This window comes from Hyperolius riggenbachi, chromosome 12 (genome assembly GCF_040937935.1).
Source record: "Hyperolius riggenbachi isolate aHypRig1 chromosome 12, aHypRig1.pri, whole genome shotgun sequence".
NCBI lineage: Eukaryota > Metazoa > Chordata > Amphibia > Anura > Hyperoliidae > Hyperolius > Hyperolius riggenbachi.
The window spans coordinates 203,229,868-203,247,809 of record NC_090657.1 but is presented as its reverse complement, the minus strand read 5'-3'; the positions used below and the strand labels follow the sequence as shown (position 1 = coordinate 203,247,809).

The 17,942-nt window shown below is 46.0% G+C and overlaps 1 protein-coding gene across 1 annotated transcript in view; it reads right to left on the bottom strand.

The window, feature by feature from the left end:
* The window catches only part of LOC137541028 (uncharacterized), a 70,200-nt gene that overhangs the window by 18,806 nt on the left and 33,452 nt on the right, over positions 1-17,942 (bottom strand). The window contains exons 5-6 of the mRNA XM_068262174.1: positions 10,542-10,601; positions 10,319-10,460 (exon numbers count right to left, since the gene is read on the bottom strand). Coding sequence (XP_068118275.1) covers positions 10,319-10,460; positions 10,542-10,601 — 202 coding nt within the window. The remainder of the gene's footprint in view (positions 1-10,318; positions 10,461-10,541; positions 10,602-17,942) is intronic.

The following is a 17,942-nucleotide window of genomic DNA, read 5'->3' as shown; positions in this document are numbered from 1 at the left end:
GTCCACAACCCCTCCAACAAGTATTAGGGAGTTCATGGTAGATCTTAGCCAATACTTCAGGGGTTCTGTACCATCTAAACAGTATTTTGTAAATGTTTTCTTTTATCTGTGTGCACATAGAAGTATGTTTGGCGTTTTCCCATATAGAGGACCAATCCTCCAAGCTTATGGGTCGGCCTAAGGCTTTTTCCCATCTTGTCATGTAAACATGTTTGGGTTTAATGGAACCAGATTTATCAAGTAACAGAGTGTATATTGATGAGATGAGGCCTTTTTGATGCCCTTTGTGATCACATAGACGTTCAAATGGGGTATATTCGAGTAAGGGACTTTTGCCTTTGGAGAGGGATCTTAGAAAATGATAGGTTTGATTATATTCCATATTGAGCTTAGCTGTGAGTTGTATTTTGCCTTCTAGTTTTTCTTTAGTCACAATATTTCCCGATAGTACATCTATCCAATTGCTGAAGTTAGTGTATTTAAGAGTATACCATCTAGCCATAAAGTCTTCTGCCATCCCAGGGATAAAGGCTGGATTTCCCAATATGGGATATAGTGGAGATATGGGGGATCTAAGATTGGCCGTTTTTGCAGTTGCCCGCCATATTTGTAAGGTAAATTTGATGGTAGGGAGTAGCTGGTCGGTAGGGATCTTAGGTGGAATCTGGGGCCAAATTAATGCTGGGAGGGACATTGGGAAGATGCTCATTGCTTCAATGAGACCCCATTTGGTATATACCTTGAGGTCGGACCATTCAGAGAGTTGCCTTAAATGAGCCGCCTGGTAGTACAGTTTTAGGTTGGGTAATCCTAGACCTCCTTGCTCCCGAGATGCCATTAGAATAGTGGAGTTAATTCTGGGATGGGAATTATTCCAAACAAATTTTAAAAAGGCACGTTGTAGTATTCTGAGTTGTGAGGGTGGTACTCTAACAGGGAGGGTCTCAAATAAATATAATAGCCGCGGTAATATGTTCATTTTGAGAGAATATATTCTGCCAATCCATGATATTTTAAAAGCAGTCCATTTGTGCAAATCTGAGAGTATAGACTGAATTAGAGATGGGAAATTTGCTTTATATAGGGTAGAATAAGAGTGGGTTAAGTTGATACCTAAGTATTTAATGGCCTGTGTCTTCCAATTATAATGGAAAGAGCTTTGTAAGATATCAAGTGAGTTTTGTGGGATCTTGATAGGGAGAGCTTCAGTTTTTTCTTGATTGAGTTTGAAGCCTGAGATGGACTCAAATTTCCTTAATATAGTATGTAGTATGGGGAGTGAGGTGAGAGGCTGAGTCAAAGTTAACAGGATGTCATCCGCAAAAAGCGAGATTTTATATTCTCTGGTTCCCTGTTTAACTCCTGTGATGTCCGGGTTCTGTCGTATTGCACACGCCAGTGGTTCGATACTAAGGGCGAATAATAAAGGGGAGAGGGGGCATCCCTGGCGTGTACCATTAAGAATGGGAAAAGGTATTGGGGATGCAAAGGGTAGTTTAACTGAGGTGGATGGGGAAGAATAGAGGAATCTTATTAAGGTTAGGAAAGGTCCGCTAAATCCCTGATGTTCCATAACTTTGAACAAGAATGACCAGGAAAGCCTATCAAAGGCCTTCTCTGCGTCCAAACCCAGGAGCAGAGAGGGCCGGTTGGACCTGTTCATTAGTTCTATCAGATTGATTGCTTTCCTCGTATTATCACCTGCTTGACGGCCCATTATAAAGCCCACTTGGTCATTGTTGATCACAGTTGTGAGGATCGGGTTCAGGCGATTAGCTAAAGTTTTTGTAATAATTTTAAGGTCAGCATTCAAGAGGGATATTGGACGGTAGCTTTGTGGGAGTTGTGGATCTTTCCCTTCTTTAGGGATCATAGTGATTAGGGAGTTTAAGAATGACTGAGGAACAGTTTGTCCATCCATAAGTGTGTTGGCTAATATGGTCAAATAGGGAGCAAGGATGTGTTTAAACTTTTTGTAGTAGGAGTATGTTAAGCCGTCAGGGCCAGGAGCTTTAGAGGAGGGTAGGAATTTAATTATCTCTGAAATTTCCTCTGTTGTAATAGGGGAGTTTAAGAGCCGGATATTATCTTCCGTTAATTTTGGTAGGGACAGTTGGCTTAGGAATTCATCAATTTTAAGTAAATGCGCAGAATGGTTGGGCGGTTGGGGGAGATTATAAAGTTGCTGATAATATTCTGTGAAGATTTGAGCAATCTTTTGAGGGTGAAAATGTGTAATTCCCTGAGGGTCTTTTACTGAGTGAATGAGTGGTTGGGATGATTTCGGGTTGAGTTTCCTAGCAAGAATGGTGTGGGGCTTATTGCCTCGTTCAAAAAAAAGTTGTCTGGTCCATCTCAGGCTTTTTTCTAACTGTGCGGATTGGAGAGTTTGAATTTCATATTTTACAGTTTGTAAGGCAGTGTAATGTGTTTGGGAGGGGTCGGCCCTATAGAGGTTTTGTGCCTGTTTGAGTTTTGAATGAAGATTTAGGAGTTTAGATGACATTGTTTTTTTACGCTTAGTAGCTTCTGAGATGAATAACCCTCTAATAAAAGCCTTGTGTGCTTCCCAGAGTGTCCCTACAGAGGAGACCGAACCATCATTTGTATCAAAGTATGCTTGCAGCTCCTTTGTAAATTTGGATAAGAGCTCTTTGTCTTGTAATAGGGTTTCGTTTAGTCTCCAGAAATTCGGCTTGTGACTATAGGAATATAAATCAATCTCTATGACAACTGCTTGGTGATCTGACCATGCAATGGGTTGTATTTCAGCCTCTCTCAGCAGGGGCAATATGGTAGCTGTTGAAAACAGGTAGTCCAGTCTGGAATGAGATGCATGAGGTGGAGAGAAAAAGGTGAATTCTATAGAGGTGGGATTGGAGATCCGCCATAAATCTAAAAGTCTATATTGTCTCAAAAGTGTTCTAAATTTGCGGGAGTTACGGCTATGTAAGGGTATGGTAGTTTTATGGGGAGGGATATGTCGGTCTTTTATATCCGAGAAGGCTAAATTAAAATCCCCTCCTATCAGCAAAGTGCCCTGAGTTACTTTAAATAGTTTCCTAAAGAAAGTTGTTAGGAATGATATTTGATCCTGGTTAGGGACATAAACGTTAGCTAGAGTAATGGGTTTTCCTAGCAAGGTGCCTGATAGAATTAAATAGTGGCCTTTAGGATCAGGGGTGATTTTAGAAATCTGTAGAGGGAATGTTTTTTTGTATATAATGGCCACCCCTGCTTTCTTCTTAGGACCTGAGGCTAAACACACCTCAGAGTATAGTTTGTTATAGAGACGTGGTGGGTCTTTTTTGCATATATGAGTCTCTTGTATAAAAGCTAGGTCAATATTTAGTCTCTTTAAGTCTTTAAATAAAGAGAACCTTTTCTGAGGTGTGTTTAGTCCCTTAGTATTCAGAGTCAGAAAATTAACCATAGTCTAAGATAATGTGAAAGATTGCCGATAATCCAAGGACAGACCTAGTAGACCTAAAAACATAAACTAGCATATACGGAGAGATAACAATAATAAGAGAAACATTTAACATAACAATTGCAGTGAGCTGGTAAGAGATGCCACCGTTGTTCCAGTGGCGATGTATAAGGGCAACATAAAACTGTTGCCTATATGGAGACCTCTTCAGGTTGACCAGCCGCGGGGGCGGTTGATCAAATTGAGGAAGGGTCCCCCGGAGGTACATGAGGAGTCCCGGAAGAAGGCAATAAACATCAGTCATTATCAACACAAATGGAAAAGAAATACTCATTCCACCGCCTGCATAAGAAGCATAATCAGTTCAATGTGGAATTTGAGGAGTAGACATTTAGTTAAGGTATAAAAGTCATAAAAGGGGGAGAACAGGGAGCCCAGGTATAAAAAATAAGTGGGCATGGTGAAGGTATTTTCATTTCTTCTATGAAAAACATATAGATTGGAAAGAGGCTGAGGCCTTTGGTCAAGTTCCAGATGGTTGGTCTTCCATGTTGTCAGCTCTGTCAGGGTAGGTGATACTGCGAACTGGAACTTTCGACCATTCTGAAATGTGTCGCACCTTCCGTGGGGGTGAAGACGTAGGTGATGAGCGAGATGTAGCTGTGGTCGGAAGTTTTAGCCCCATTTGTTTGAGGAATAGAGGGGCATCGTCAAAGTCAGATAAAGTGAGGATCAGGCCCTGTTTGTTTACAATCAGACGAAAAGGAAAGCCCCACTTATATGGGATATTAGCGTCTCTGAGAAGTTGTGTAACCGGTCTGAGGGCTCTGCGCTTTGCCAAAGTAATCAGTGAGAGATCATTGTAGATGGAAATATCATCTCCTTTAAATGAAATAGTGGCTGTATTTCTAAGAGCTCTGAACAGGGCGTCTTTAGCTTCATAATAATGTAATTTCGCTATGATGTCTTTAGGCCTTTGAGCGCCAGGGCGTCGTTCACCTAGAGATCTATGGGCTCTGTCAATCCTCCACATTTCCTCTGGGATGTCAGGAAGAATGGTGTGAAACAGTTCTTTCAAATGGGCCTCAATGTGTTCACTTTTCAGAGACATGGATACCCCTTTAATGCGAACATTTTGCCTCCGTTCCCTGTTTTCCATGTCCTCCTGTGCTGTGCGTATTGATTTTATGTCATTCTGCATAAGTTGCTGCTCCTCAACTAAGTCGGCTTGCTTTAGAGTTATGGCTTCCATCCTATCTTCTAGTGCCTGTGTACGCTCCCCCAGCCCTGATATGTCAGCCCTCACCTCCTGTATAGCAGAGCGGATGACGTTTTGTAGGGAATCATGGAGGCTGTGGTAATGTCTGGCCAGTGTTTGTTCCAGCAAGGCTGCTGTGAGAGGCTGTGTGTCCCCCCCTGCACTTGCCTGATCAGAGGGATGTGTTTCTGGGAGGGCTGCGTGCTCAGCGCCATCTTGGCTGGGAGGAGGGCGGAGAAATTTCTCCATGGTCCCCGCTGTGGTCGCGGTTTTCTGGGCCCCTTTGCCGGTCATGTGGTGCTGGAGGTGTTGCGGGGATCGTCCCCTACGAAACCGCCCGTCTGTGAGGCTGGGGGAGCGGAAGGAATCGCTGTTAGCGGCGGCGGTGGACGGAGCTCTCTTCCTATGCGGCCATCTCCCGCGGCTCGCGCATGCGCCTCGGATTTGTACTTTTTACCGCCCAAGGCCAACTATACCATCTGTATGGTTGTTATCTCTGTGTGCCCCAATGAAAATTCGCCTTACTTTCCATCATTGGTGACACAGAAAATAGCTATTTTAGTAATAAGTGTATAGATTAGAAGTTATGTTTTGAAATTTTATGTTATGTTTGCCATCTCATTAATGATTGAACCATTGCGTCACCATGAGAGTTAGACTGATGTATACCTGCAGGATAGAGTTTACAGGTCTTGTAGGGACGGCACAAGTACAGGACAGAGAGTTCAAAGGTTAAAGCTGTTCTTGTAGATAGGGATGACTGCATAGAACAGCTTTCCTGCCCCTCACTGAGCCGCCCCTAAACTTCTGGTGCCCTAGGCCATGGCCTATGTGGCCTTGCCAGAAATCCGGCCCTGGGCCTCTTCCCCTTACCCCATGTCTATGTGGTCTATCCATCTGACAATATTTGGAGTGGGCTGTCTTACTCAAGTCAGCCCACTGTCATACTTATATATATATATATATATATATATATATAGAGGGGGAACATTTTTACTATTTTTTTTTTCTTGTTACACTCGTTTTCCTCCACTCCATAATTCTAGTTATTTTACAGGCGCTGGAAAGTTTGCACTTACCTTGCATCCTCCAATAGGTCACATACACTGCAGCCCCAGGATTTGAACCCAGGTCTCCCACATAGCAGTCTGATCTGCTATCACCTGAGCCACCAGCTCTTCACACTCCTTATCTGTTCGTCCATCATATTTCACATTCAGGCAGAGGAAAGGAATATTAATAAGTAGTCTCCAGGAATAGAACTTGGATCAAAAGTTTACATACTATGGTGATTTGGCCTGATAGGATGCACACAACTTGACACAAACATATTTTAATGGCTATTTAAGGTCAACTGAAGCGAGAGGGATGCCATATTAACTTCCTTATAAGCAATATCAATTGCCTGGCAAATCTGATGATCCTCTGACTGTAATGGTACACACCATGCAATTTCCCAGCAGATTTCGGGTCAAACCTACAATTTCCAAAAGGTCCGATCTAATCAATTTTGTACAGAAGTGATCGGAAAATTGATCAGAAAAACGATCGGTTATCAGATCAGAGCTGTTGGAAATCCTTGAATCGACCCGAAATCCAGGGCTGTGGGGTCGGAGCAATTTTGGGTACCTGGAGTCAAAGGTTTGATAAACTCAAGTCAAAGATGGAGTTTTTGTACCAAGTTACCAGAAGAAAGCCATGACTACAGAAATTCCACAAAGTATCCCATTTACAATATGCCAAAGAGTACAGAGACAAGCCTCAACATTCTGGTACAAAGTCATTTGGAGTGATGAGACGAAAATTTAAATTTTTCTATTCACAACCATAAACACTACATTTGGAGAGTAGACAACAAGGCCTACGATGAAAGGTGTACATTCCCTAAACATATGCGATCTACCCCCATGTTTCACAGTGGGAATGTGTGAGCCACAAAGGCACTGGAAATTTGGTCAGAATTGATGTCAATTTGAATGTAGTAAGTTTTTAGAAAGTACTAGAGGACAATTTGCACTCATCAGTCAGGAAGTTGAGCATGAGGGGTACTTGGACATTCTAACATGACAATTATCCAAAACACAAGGCCAAGCCACCCTATCATTGGCTACAGCAATATCAAGGGCTCTTTTACACTTCCTATTGCAAAGGCAAGTGATTGCGATTTTTCATCAATTTTGTATATGCAATTGCAATTTTGCATTTATCTTTAAACATTGAAGCACAATTGCAGGTAAAATCGCTTCAAAAATCGATTGTGAGTTACAGAAAATAGAATCGCAATAGTGGAAAATAGTTTTCACCATTCCTATTTTAAAATAGCAACCCTAGCGATTTAACCACTTAAGGACCACAGTGTTAAACCCCCCCTAAAGACCAGGCCATTTTTCTCTAAATTGGCCGCTGCAGCTTTAAAGCCTCACTGCAGGGCCGCACAACTCAGCACACAAGTGATTCCCCCCACCCCTTTTCTCCCCACCAACAGAACTTTCTGTTGGTAGGGTCTGATCGCTCCCAGGTTGTTTGTTTATTTATTTATTTTTATAAATATTTATTATTATTTTTATTAAATTTTACATATTTTTAATTATCTTTTTCCCAGGTCCCTCCCAGCGGCAGCATATGACAGCGTATCGCTCCGGTCTCCCCCAGGGGGACAGCTGTGTCACATGACTGTCCCCAGTACAGCGCTGCCTTAGATCGCAGCGCTGTACAGGTATATTACACGGCGGTTTCGCCGTCTAACACCCTCCTAGCTCCTAACAGATCGCTGCTGGGAGACTGAAGGTGGAGCGGAGCTCCGCCTTGCAAGCGGAGATGCACGCGCGATCTCCTGCTAGCCCCTTTGAAAGCCGTTCAGGCCAGTCGTCGTGAATCGGTCCTGGGGCTGCCGCCGTGTTCACGCCAATTGGCGTGGAGTGGTCAACATGAGGTTAAAAAAATCGCTACATTTTGAAGCAATTCACTCTCAGTGGAAAAGGGTCCTAAGGTTTCAGAGTGGCCACCTCATTCCCTGACCTCAATATCACTAGTCAGGGTCATTTGGATAGTTTGTGTAGTGATTGTGATTTAAAAAGAGTAAACACAATTGTTCACAACTAACCTTCCTGGCGGTAAGCCCGAGCTGAGCTCGGGCTATGCCGCGCAGGAGGATATCTCAGCCCCTGGTGGGGCGATTCGCCCCATTTAAAGTTCTGTATGCGGAGGTAGCACTTTGCTAGCCGCACGCACAGCTTGATCGCCCCCGCCAGAGCCCTGCGCTGCATGGACTAATGAGTTCCAGGCAGCGCTATGGGCTGGATCGGAGGCGTCTGACGTCAGGACATCGGCTGACGTCCATGACGTCATTCCGATCGTCGCCATGGCGACAGGAGAAGCCAAACAGGGGAACGCATTATATACGCATTCCCCTGTTTGCTATTGATGCCGCCGACGATCGCACTAGAGTGACACATGCGCCCTCTAGTGGTGTTTCATGTAGCTACCACTCTGGTAGCTTTACATGAAACAAAAAAAAATAAAAATGTTTAAATTAATTTCTGCCTATTTGGCAGAAAAAAAATAAACCGCCAGGAGGGTTAATGACTTCAGCCAATCATTCATATTCTATGAAAAATGGTTAAAGTGTATCCAAGGCGCCATGTGACATGATGAGGTAAACATTACAGTTCAAAACATGTACAGTACAAAAGCTGCAGCTGCATTAAGCTGTGAGGCTGGTTTCACACTATAAACCAGGGTTGGTGATGCGGTGCATCACGCCCGCCGCACCGCACACACATCAAAAACAGACCTTCACAGTGTTTCCTGTCAGCACCAGCCAGGCAGGAAGTGACGCGCGCATGACACCACTTCCTGCTTCTAGTATGTTGCGTCAGTAATTTTTTCAAAATCTACGCGTCGGCTTAGACTAACATCACTTTCGGGCTGGCGCAGATCGCCGCAAGTTGACGTTAATGTAATTTTGTCCTAGCGTTGGGGATGTAGCGAAAACTTCACTTCCGTCGCGTCGCGCTGTAACGTGCCAGTATAAAATCCTCCATAGGCCCCTTTTAAAATGAATCAGTTATAACTGAAAGAAAACTGTTTTTCAAAGTAACGGCGATGTTTTCGTATGGCACTGTTCACACTTTTAACTGAAATCTTCTTCTCAATGCACTTCTATGGAAAAAACGCGTACTAATGCACACCAACTGATTAAGTGTAAACAAGGCCATAGACTTTCTTTGCCTGGTGCTGGGGTGTGGTAAAAATTCTGCACCCCCCCCCCCTCCCCGTGTGAAAGGGCCCTAACTGTAAGGCACTCATTGCTTGTCATATTAGTACACTGGCCCTAAAGGTGCCCATTAACAGTACAATTTTGCGACTGATAGATCATTTTCGATTGCCATGGTAATCAAATGGACTCAATCGGTTGTGCCCATTACCTTTTGCTAATTCGATCAGATTAAGGGAATCGATCCTTTTTTTTGGATCAATCCCATCTATCCAATCGGATTGGTTAGCTGTAATTCAGCCATTAATGGGTTTGACCAATCGATTACTGCGGAACCCACCCAAACGCTAAGGGTGGCTCACATTTGGTAATCCTCCAACTAATGGGGGAGCAAAGTTGAGTATATGTGTGTGCAGCGCGTCTTCACAGTGACATTACCAGCGAGTTTGGTGGTGACGCGTCATTAAAGGGAACCTTAACTCAAAAACAAAACATGCGTTTCACTTACCTGGGGCATCTACCAGCCCCCTGCAGCCATCCTGTGCCTTTGCAGTCACTCATGGCTCCTCCAGTCCCCCGCTGCAGGAAGCCATCGCGGACATTAACAAGTACATTTTACACGTTACAGGTGCAATGCGTAAATGTTTACGCATTGCATCCGTAACGCGTAAAATGTACTTGTTGATGTCTGCGATAGCTTCCTGCAGCAGTGGGAATGCGTAAAAATGTACGCATGGCTGCCGGCCGACTCCCAGTCTGCAAAAACGAAACTAGCTGGCAGCGGGGGACCGGAGGAGCCATGAGTGACTGCGAGGGCACAGGATGGCTGCAGGGGGCTGATAGAAGCCCCAGGTAAGTGAAACTCAATATTTTGAGTTAAGTTTCCCTTTAAGCCAATGGTAAAGGCCTGTACCCACAACGCAGTTTTTACGCCCATTTTTACGATGAACGTAGATTTTTTGAGTGCCGAGTGATCGTTTCCACTATCTCTCCACATGGGTACAGGAGTGTGACTGTACGAACGACGTTTGACAACATACGGTGATAACGGACATTATTGCGGATCGGATCTTTAAGATTGCTGGCGACTTTGAACTCTCATTACTGCCCGTCATGTGACGTGACGTGTGTGACATCATATGTACCCACTGGCAGGAGGATGGATCAGGTAACGTTTGTAGTTAGGGGGAAGTCGCTATGATCCGTCTTCCTGCGTCATTAGGTGAGTATTCAGCTTAACGCACAATCTCTACTTTGACAGGCAGAGGATGGCAATGATGTGTATACACATCTAAGGAGAGCACAGCAGGGGTGTTTTCTATACAGTGAAGAATGCAGAGAGTTTTGTGGCATTGGCTGAACAGCAATAAGTATCTTCCATAGAAGGATCTGGCGTGATGGTGTGACGCATTACCCGTGGCTGTATCAGTAACTGTGTCCTTAGCATCTTTGTAATTCTCCAGCATCACTGGCTTATACTGTTCCTCGTGCTCCTCTATATACTCCCACTCATCCATTGAGAAAAACATGGCCACGTCTCCGCACTTGATAGGAACCTGGAAGCCACAAACTACATGTCAGGAGAAAAGGAGATCACAAGCAGGTCATGTGACTGGTCATGTGATCCTACCACTCACCTCCCGAATCATCTTGTAGAATTTACTGATGTGAGCGTTCTTCTTCACCACTGTCCATTCCTGTATGAAGGGGGGAAATGACATCACAAAAATAGTCAAGACATGGAAGACACAAGGGAGGCACAAACCCGATTCATGTGCTGCCTACATCAACCAATCACAATCTCCCTTTCATTCTCCTCTGCTAGGCCGGGAGAAGAGCAGATACTTTAGTCGATTGCTATGACACAATTATCTCTCAAAAACATTAAAGTGGACGTGAACTCTGAACCCCTCTCTGCTGTAAAAGATACGCAACAGCATAATAACCTTTAAACAAAAACATTTCTTTGTTACAGCTGATACAAATCCTAAAATAAATCTGCAGTGTGTCTACTTCCTAATTCATGGAAGCAGACATATTGTTAACATCCAGTGCTTTTACATGGCCTTATCAGCCGTCTTTATTTATACACTAGGGGGGTGGCGGATGCAGCCGATTCCCAAGAGATTTAATGCTGATATTGATCAGCCTTCGGTGTGTGGGCAGCTGACAGATCTCTCTCTAATCAGATTCCATCAGACAGAGATTTATCTCTTGGTCGAATCTGCCCATCATCGCTAGATGTGTGGGTACCTTTAAAGGAGTTATCAGGCTAAATTAACAAAATAAGCGCTACTTACCTGGGGCTTCCTCCAGCCCCAAGCATGTCCCTCGCCGCAGCTCTCCCCGCAGCCGTTCGCCGCAGCTCCCTCCCAGTCCCCGGCGATGACGTCAGGTCGGCCTGTAGTTCTGCACCTGCGCAGTCCGCTCTGGTCCACGTGGCAGTGATTGACAGCGCCGATCGCGCAGGCGCAGTACAGAGCGACCTGGAGGTCAGCCTGACATCATCGCCGGGGACCGGGAGGGAGCTGCGGCAAACGGCTGCGGGGAGAGCTGCGGCGAGGGACATGCTGGGAGCTTGGGGCTGGAGGAAGCCCCGGGTAAGTAGCGCTTATTTTGTTAATTTAGCCTGATAACTCCTTTAACCACTTGCCGACCGCGCACTCATACCGCGCGTCGGCAAAGTGGCAGCTGCAGGACCAGCGACGCAGTATTGCGTCGCCAGCTGCAGGCTGATTAATCAGGAAGCAGCCGCTCGCGCGAATCACGGCGGGGGACTCCGTGAATAGCCTGCGGGCCGCCGATGGCGGCTCGCAGGCTAAATGTAAACACAAGCGGAAATAATCCGCTTTGTTTACATTGTACGGCACTGCTGCGCAGCAGCGCCGTAAGGCAGATCGGCGATTCCCGGCCAATCAGCGGCCGGGGAATGCCGCCATGTGACAGGGGACGTCCTGTCACTGGCTGCACAGGACGGATAGCGTCCTGTGCAGCCCGGAACACCAGGGGGGCCAGGTAGGAGAGGGAGGGGGGGGGGATTTCGCCGCGGAGGGGGGCTTTGAGGTGCCCCCCCCCGCAACACCGGCAGGCAGGAGCGATCAGACCCCCCCAGCACATCATCCCCATAGTGGGGGAAAAAGGGGGGCGATCTGATCGCTCTGGATGCACCCTGATCTGTGCTGGGGGCTGTAGAGCCCACCCAGCACAGATCACAAATAACAGCGCTGGTCCTTAAGGGGGGGTAAAGGGTGGGTCCTCAAGTGGTTAAGGTGGCCACTAAGCGTCCAATTTTTTAGTAAAGATTAATTTGAGTGATCAGATAAATGTGATCGCAAATAACATGTCGTAATACATTGATTATTTCACTATCAGCAAACCAACCTGTGCATCCTAGCCATCACAACCCATTATATAAAAAAATAGATTTGACTAAATTGCAGTCAATTGGGAACATAAATGGAGTTTATTTTATGTCAAACCGATCACAATTACCTCATCGCTCAAACGTTTCTTTACTATAAATAGGGCAGTTAGTGGCCCTTTCATTTTATATTTGAGCACTGCACAATGAGGGGAGGGTTAGATATCCGGTAAGGCTTGTATTGCTGGGAGAAAACCCCCTCCACCTTCTGCCCCAATGACAGCGTTTACGTTTTGTTTTTCCAACAGCAATTACAATTGCCCAAATTTGGATTGATTTAAACTGATCAATTGGATGGACTTATCTACAGTGACTCATGTACAGTATTTAAACATAGGTATAGGTCTTACTGAGCCATTTATTTTACCTGTAACTAGAGTGACCAGATTTTTGTGGGTCCAACCTGGGACGGGGAGGGGGGCGTGGGGCGTGGGCGGCGAAAAGTGGGGAGGACGAAGACTGGGGGGCGTGGCCATGACATTGTATGGGCGGAGCTAACGTAATGATGTAACAGCGAGGCATAAGAAAGCAGTGTTTACTCCATGATGTGGACAAACGAGACTTTGCATCATGGGTGTGCAGAAACTGTGTGATGCTAATAGTATACCGTAACCACAAAGCAGCAAACATAGCCATCTATGACCATTAAATAATAAATGCAGTAACAGTTACCCCGGACACCAGAAAATAAATGCAATGGGCAACATGTCAGCACAAAATAAACGCAATGCGGGCAACATGTCAGTATAAAATAAATGCAAATGCGGACAACATGTCAGTATAAAATAAATGCAATGCGGGCAAACATGTCAGTATAAAATAAATGCAATGCGGGCAAACATGTCAGTACAAAATAAACGCAATGCGGGCAACATGTCAGTACAAAATAAATGCAATGCGGGCAAACATGTCAGTACAAAATAAACAATGCGGGCAACATGTCAGTACAAAATAAACGCAATGCGGGCAAACATTTCACCAGAAAAGAAATGCAATGCGGGCAAACATTTCACCAGAAAAGAAACGCAATGCGGGCAAACATTTCACCAGAAAAGAAACGCAATGCGGGCAAACATTTCACCAGACAAGAAACGTAATGCGGGCAAACATTTCACCAGACAAGAAACGTAATGCGGGCAAACATTTCACCAGACAAGAAACGCAATGCGGGCAAAGTTCACCTGGAAAAGAAAGCATTTACTCACCTGGCAGAAGTCTCCGGCCTCTGGCGCACTGCTCCCGGGACCACCTTCCCCCTGCATATCTCCCGCGCTGACAGGGCTACGGCAAGATGGCGCCCGAAGCCCTGTACTGGAGACACAAATAGTCTCCAGTACAGGGCTTCGGTAGCCATCTTGCCGTAGCCCTGCTCGCCTGCCGGTGTCGGAACAGACACAGGAAGAGGAGGCTGGATGTAACGATTGTGGAACTTTCCCCGTGATCAGCGCACAACGCGTGCGCTGACACAGCGGAAATCCTCCACAAGCGTATAATTTGCAGAAACCCAGCAAAAGGTGCTACGCACCCGTAGAGGGAAAATTCCTGTCGGCAGATGGCGCTGGGGAGTGCAGAGGAACCAATCCTCTGTACCTCCACAAATGCCAGACAGGAATTGTACGAAACGCAGAACGCAATCGCAAGAGAGGCGATTGCGAATGAGAATGAGCAAAGGGACAGGTTGTATGTGTGTGCGCCAATCCAGTCGCCACCCCGCGACCGCACACACACAACAGCAGATATGAAATAGGAACGCGATCGCGAGAGGTGCGATCGCCAGACGAGACACAAGGCAGATCAGGACAGAATACGAGGTTAGCAAAGGCACAGCAAATAATACAATGAGGAGATACGGAAAAAAAATGCTAGCTAACCGCGAACACCGCACTCATTCGCAACAGTGCACGCGGTTATGCGCGGTCTCCACGTGATAAGCACAATAGAGACAAGCACGCCTAACTAACCATTAACAGACAAACATGAAACAGAGGACGCGAGCGCTTGCTTAACGGTTACCTCACCGAGCCTCCAGCAAGCGTAGCAGACAGACACACGAAAACAGGGACAAGCGAGAGATAGGATCCACAGCACCAGCGAAAAGTGGCTAGCGCGATCCAAGTACAGAGTAGCAGAACAGAAGGATCCCCAGCGCTAGCGAAAAGTGGCTAGCGCGATCCCAGAAGACAGAACAGAAGGATCCCCAGCGCTAGCGAAAAAAAGTAGCTAGCGCGATCCCAGGAGACAGAACAGAAGAGATAGCTAGTAGCAACCGCTGCACCAGCTATACTCCAAGAACAGAGATCAGAACCATTTCCTGTCGACCACCATAGGGACAGGACAATGGCAACAGGCAAGACAAGACAGAACAGGCAATACAGATAATACATTCCTAACTGCACTAGGGAAATCTGCCTAACGCAGATTCAGGAATTACTCTAAGCTGATGTTCAAACAGAGAGCAAGGCTGACACCCCACCAGGAGTGTTACATAGGACGAAATCCTTATGAACAGCCCAGCATTGTGGGAAAGACATAGTACTTATAGTACACGCCTCCAATGAATGTGGCCAGGCAATTTGCATGACAACGTATGCAAATTCCTCTGCAAGCACAAGCTGCAAAACTGACAGAAGCTCTTCTTTCCAGAGTCCTGCAGCATGCAAACCTACACAATGGTCAAAAGGCTGCCTGCCTGCACAGGCAGCTGAGCAAAACATCACACTGGAGCGGGGCTGCGGGCAATGAACTGGCACGGCGTCTATAGACGCCGCTGCCAGTTCATGAGGAGAGAGTAGCCAGAGTCCCGAGGCCGGGACGTCCCACTGCTGAAAGCGGGACGTTTCCTGGGACCTCATTAAGCCTGGGACAGCGGACCCCGAATCCGGGACGTCTGGTCACTCTACTGTAACAGCCAAATGATGGTGCTGGAATCAATTACACTTCCCTCCTCTAATTTCCTATCTTACTTTTGCCCATCCCCCACCCTTTCCCTGCCCCACTTCCTGTGATCCCCTTTCCCTGCCCCACTTCCTGTGATCCCCCTTTTCCTTAAACTTAGAACTTCCTCTCAGCTCTAAAAGATAAGCAACAGCATAATAACCTTTAAAGAAAAAACATTTCTTTGTTATAGCTGATACAAATCCTACAATAGATCTGCAGTGTGTCTACTTCCCGCTTTCATGGAAGCAGACATAGGGTTAACATCCTGTGTTTACAAATTATCTGCTCTGCCAAGGACTGCTGAGGTGACACAGCTGAGATCAAATTACACTTGTGATTAGTCACAGATGAGGGGGGATTAGACAGGCTAAGCTCGCAAAGTATATACAGGGTGCATTTCTTTGTTATTCTTCTGTCCTGTTCAAGAATTCAGGTCCACTTTAACCTTCTCTCTCTATTGATTCCTTTTTAACCAGTCACTTCCCCCCACCCATCCTTTTTCTTATCCTCTTCGCCCTACCATCCTTCTTTGACCCCTCATTTGCCCTTTACACTTTTTTTTTTTATTTTAAATGTCCATTGTCATCTATTGCTGTAAATGGCTGAAGAAGAGGATTGTACCATGAAACTTGCACCATCTGGAGCTGTGATCAGATTTTGTATGTCTTAGATATGCACATGTTGGATGAAACTGGCCTATGCCTCATTCCCCTTCCTCACAGCACAGGATCTGGATTTTCAGGATATACAGTCCGCTGCTCCAGTTCTGTCCAAGGATCCTCCCTGTGCCTGCAGCCAGCTCAGGGGGGAGGTGTTATACTTCCTGGTCACATGTCCGCTGCTTATAGCAATCAGATTCGTGCTTGTACACGCTAATAGACATTGATGCTCATTAAACATGACATTAGAATATACAGTATTAACTGATGTACATCATCTCCCGTCTTGACTACTGCAATGCCGTACTATCTGGCCTCCCCTTAAGACGCATTGAACCCCTTCAGTCAGTCATGAATGCAGCAGCTAGACTCATCCATCTTTCCCACTGCTCTGCTTCCACTTCTCCCCTCTGCAAAGCCCTACACTGGCTCTCTATCAGCTTCAGGATCGGTTTTAAGGTTTTGTGCCTTACCTACAAATCTGTGCACAAGACCTGCCCAACCTACATTTCTGAGCTCGTCAACAGATATATACCTGCCCGCCCCCTCCGAACCTCCAATGATATCCGCCTGACCTCCCCACGCATTTCTCATTCCCATGCACGCTTACAAGACTTCTCAAGAGCTGCCCCCACCATATGGAACTCCCTTCCACTCCCCCTCAGACCCGCTCCTTCCTTCAACACCTTCAAGCAAGCCCTCATAACACATTTTTTTAAAATAGCCTACCCCACCATCTACCACACTCTAACTCTCTGTCAATCACCCTTTCCACAGTCCTACCTTATGTGTCCCCCCCACCCACCCTTTAGATTGTAAGCCTTAGCAGGGCTTCCCCCCTCCCTTAGTGTGTCCTTCTTAATTTTACTACCACAGCAATGACACCCTTCTCATGGACTAACTCATACTTGTTTTGCCGGGTCTCTGTAAAACACATTTTATACCCTAATTACATGTATAACCTTGTGCTATGTCAGAACTCGGCCCTCCAGCTGTTACGGAACTACAAGTCCCACAATGCATTTGCCTTTATGAGTCATGACTGTGGCTGTCAGACTCCTGCAATGTATTGTGGGACGTGTAGTCCCGTAAAAGCTGGAGGGCCGAGTTTGCCCATGCCTGTGCTATGTTGTATGTTTGCTACCGCTCTGTCTGTCACCCCTTGTTACAATGAATGTTTCCCTATTTATTGTCCAGCGCTGCGTAATATGTTGGCGCTTTATAAATACAATAAATAATAATAATAATGTACTCATATTTCTGTGTATGGAGATAATGTGTTTACATTGATGTATTCCTCATTTGTTGTGGTTGGCCATTTGGCAGGAAGCGCCTTTTTTAAACTGGCTTTACTTATGGAGTTAAAGCTAACCTGAAGTGTTTTTAAAATAAAAAACAGATACTTACCTAAGGAGAGGGAAGGCTCTGGGTCCTATAGAGCCCATTTGCTCCTCTCACCATCCTCACCTTCCAGCGCTGGATCTCCTGTTTAAACTTCCTGCTGCGGGAGTCTTCGGAAGCCTGAGTATTCCCGAAGACAGCGGTTCCGTACTGTGCGAGTGCACGAGAGAGCATGTGCAGTATGGAGTCACCCGTCTCAGGAATACTCAGGCTCCTGAAGACTTCCGAAGCCTCCCGCAGCGGGAAATTCAACCTCTTGAGGACCACAGTGGTAAACCCCTCTAAAGACCAGGCCTTTTTTCTGCTAATCGGCCACTGCAGCTTTAGGGCCAAGCTTTAGGGCCGCACAACTCAGCACACAAGTGATTCCCCCCTTGAACCACCGCCCCCCCCCCCCCCCCCTATTTATTTATTTTTTTAAATAAATATTTATGTTGCGTTTTTTTAAATATATTTTGTACTATTTATCTTTTTTTTTTTTTCTAAACCCCTCCCTCCCACTCAGCCAGCCAATCGGCTGTCATAAGCTTCTGCCTATGAGAGCCGATCACTCTCTTGTCCCCCAGGGGGTGAGGCGATCGCAGCGAGGCTGAAGGTGGGGTGGGGCTCCGCCCCCCGAG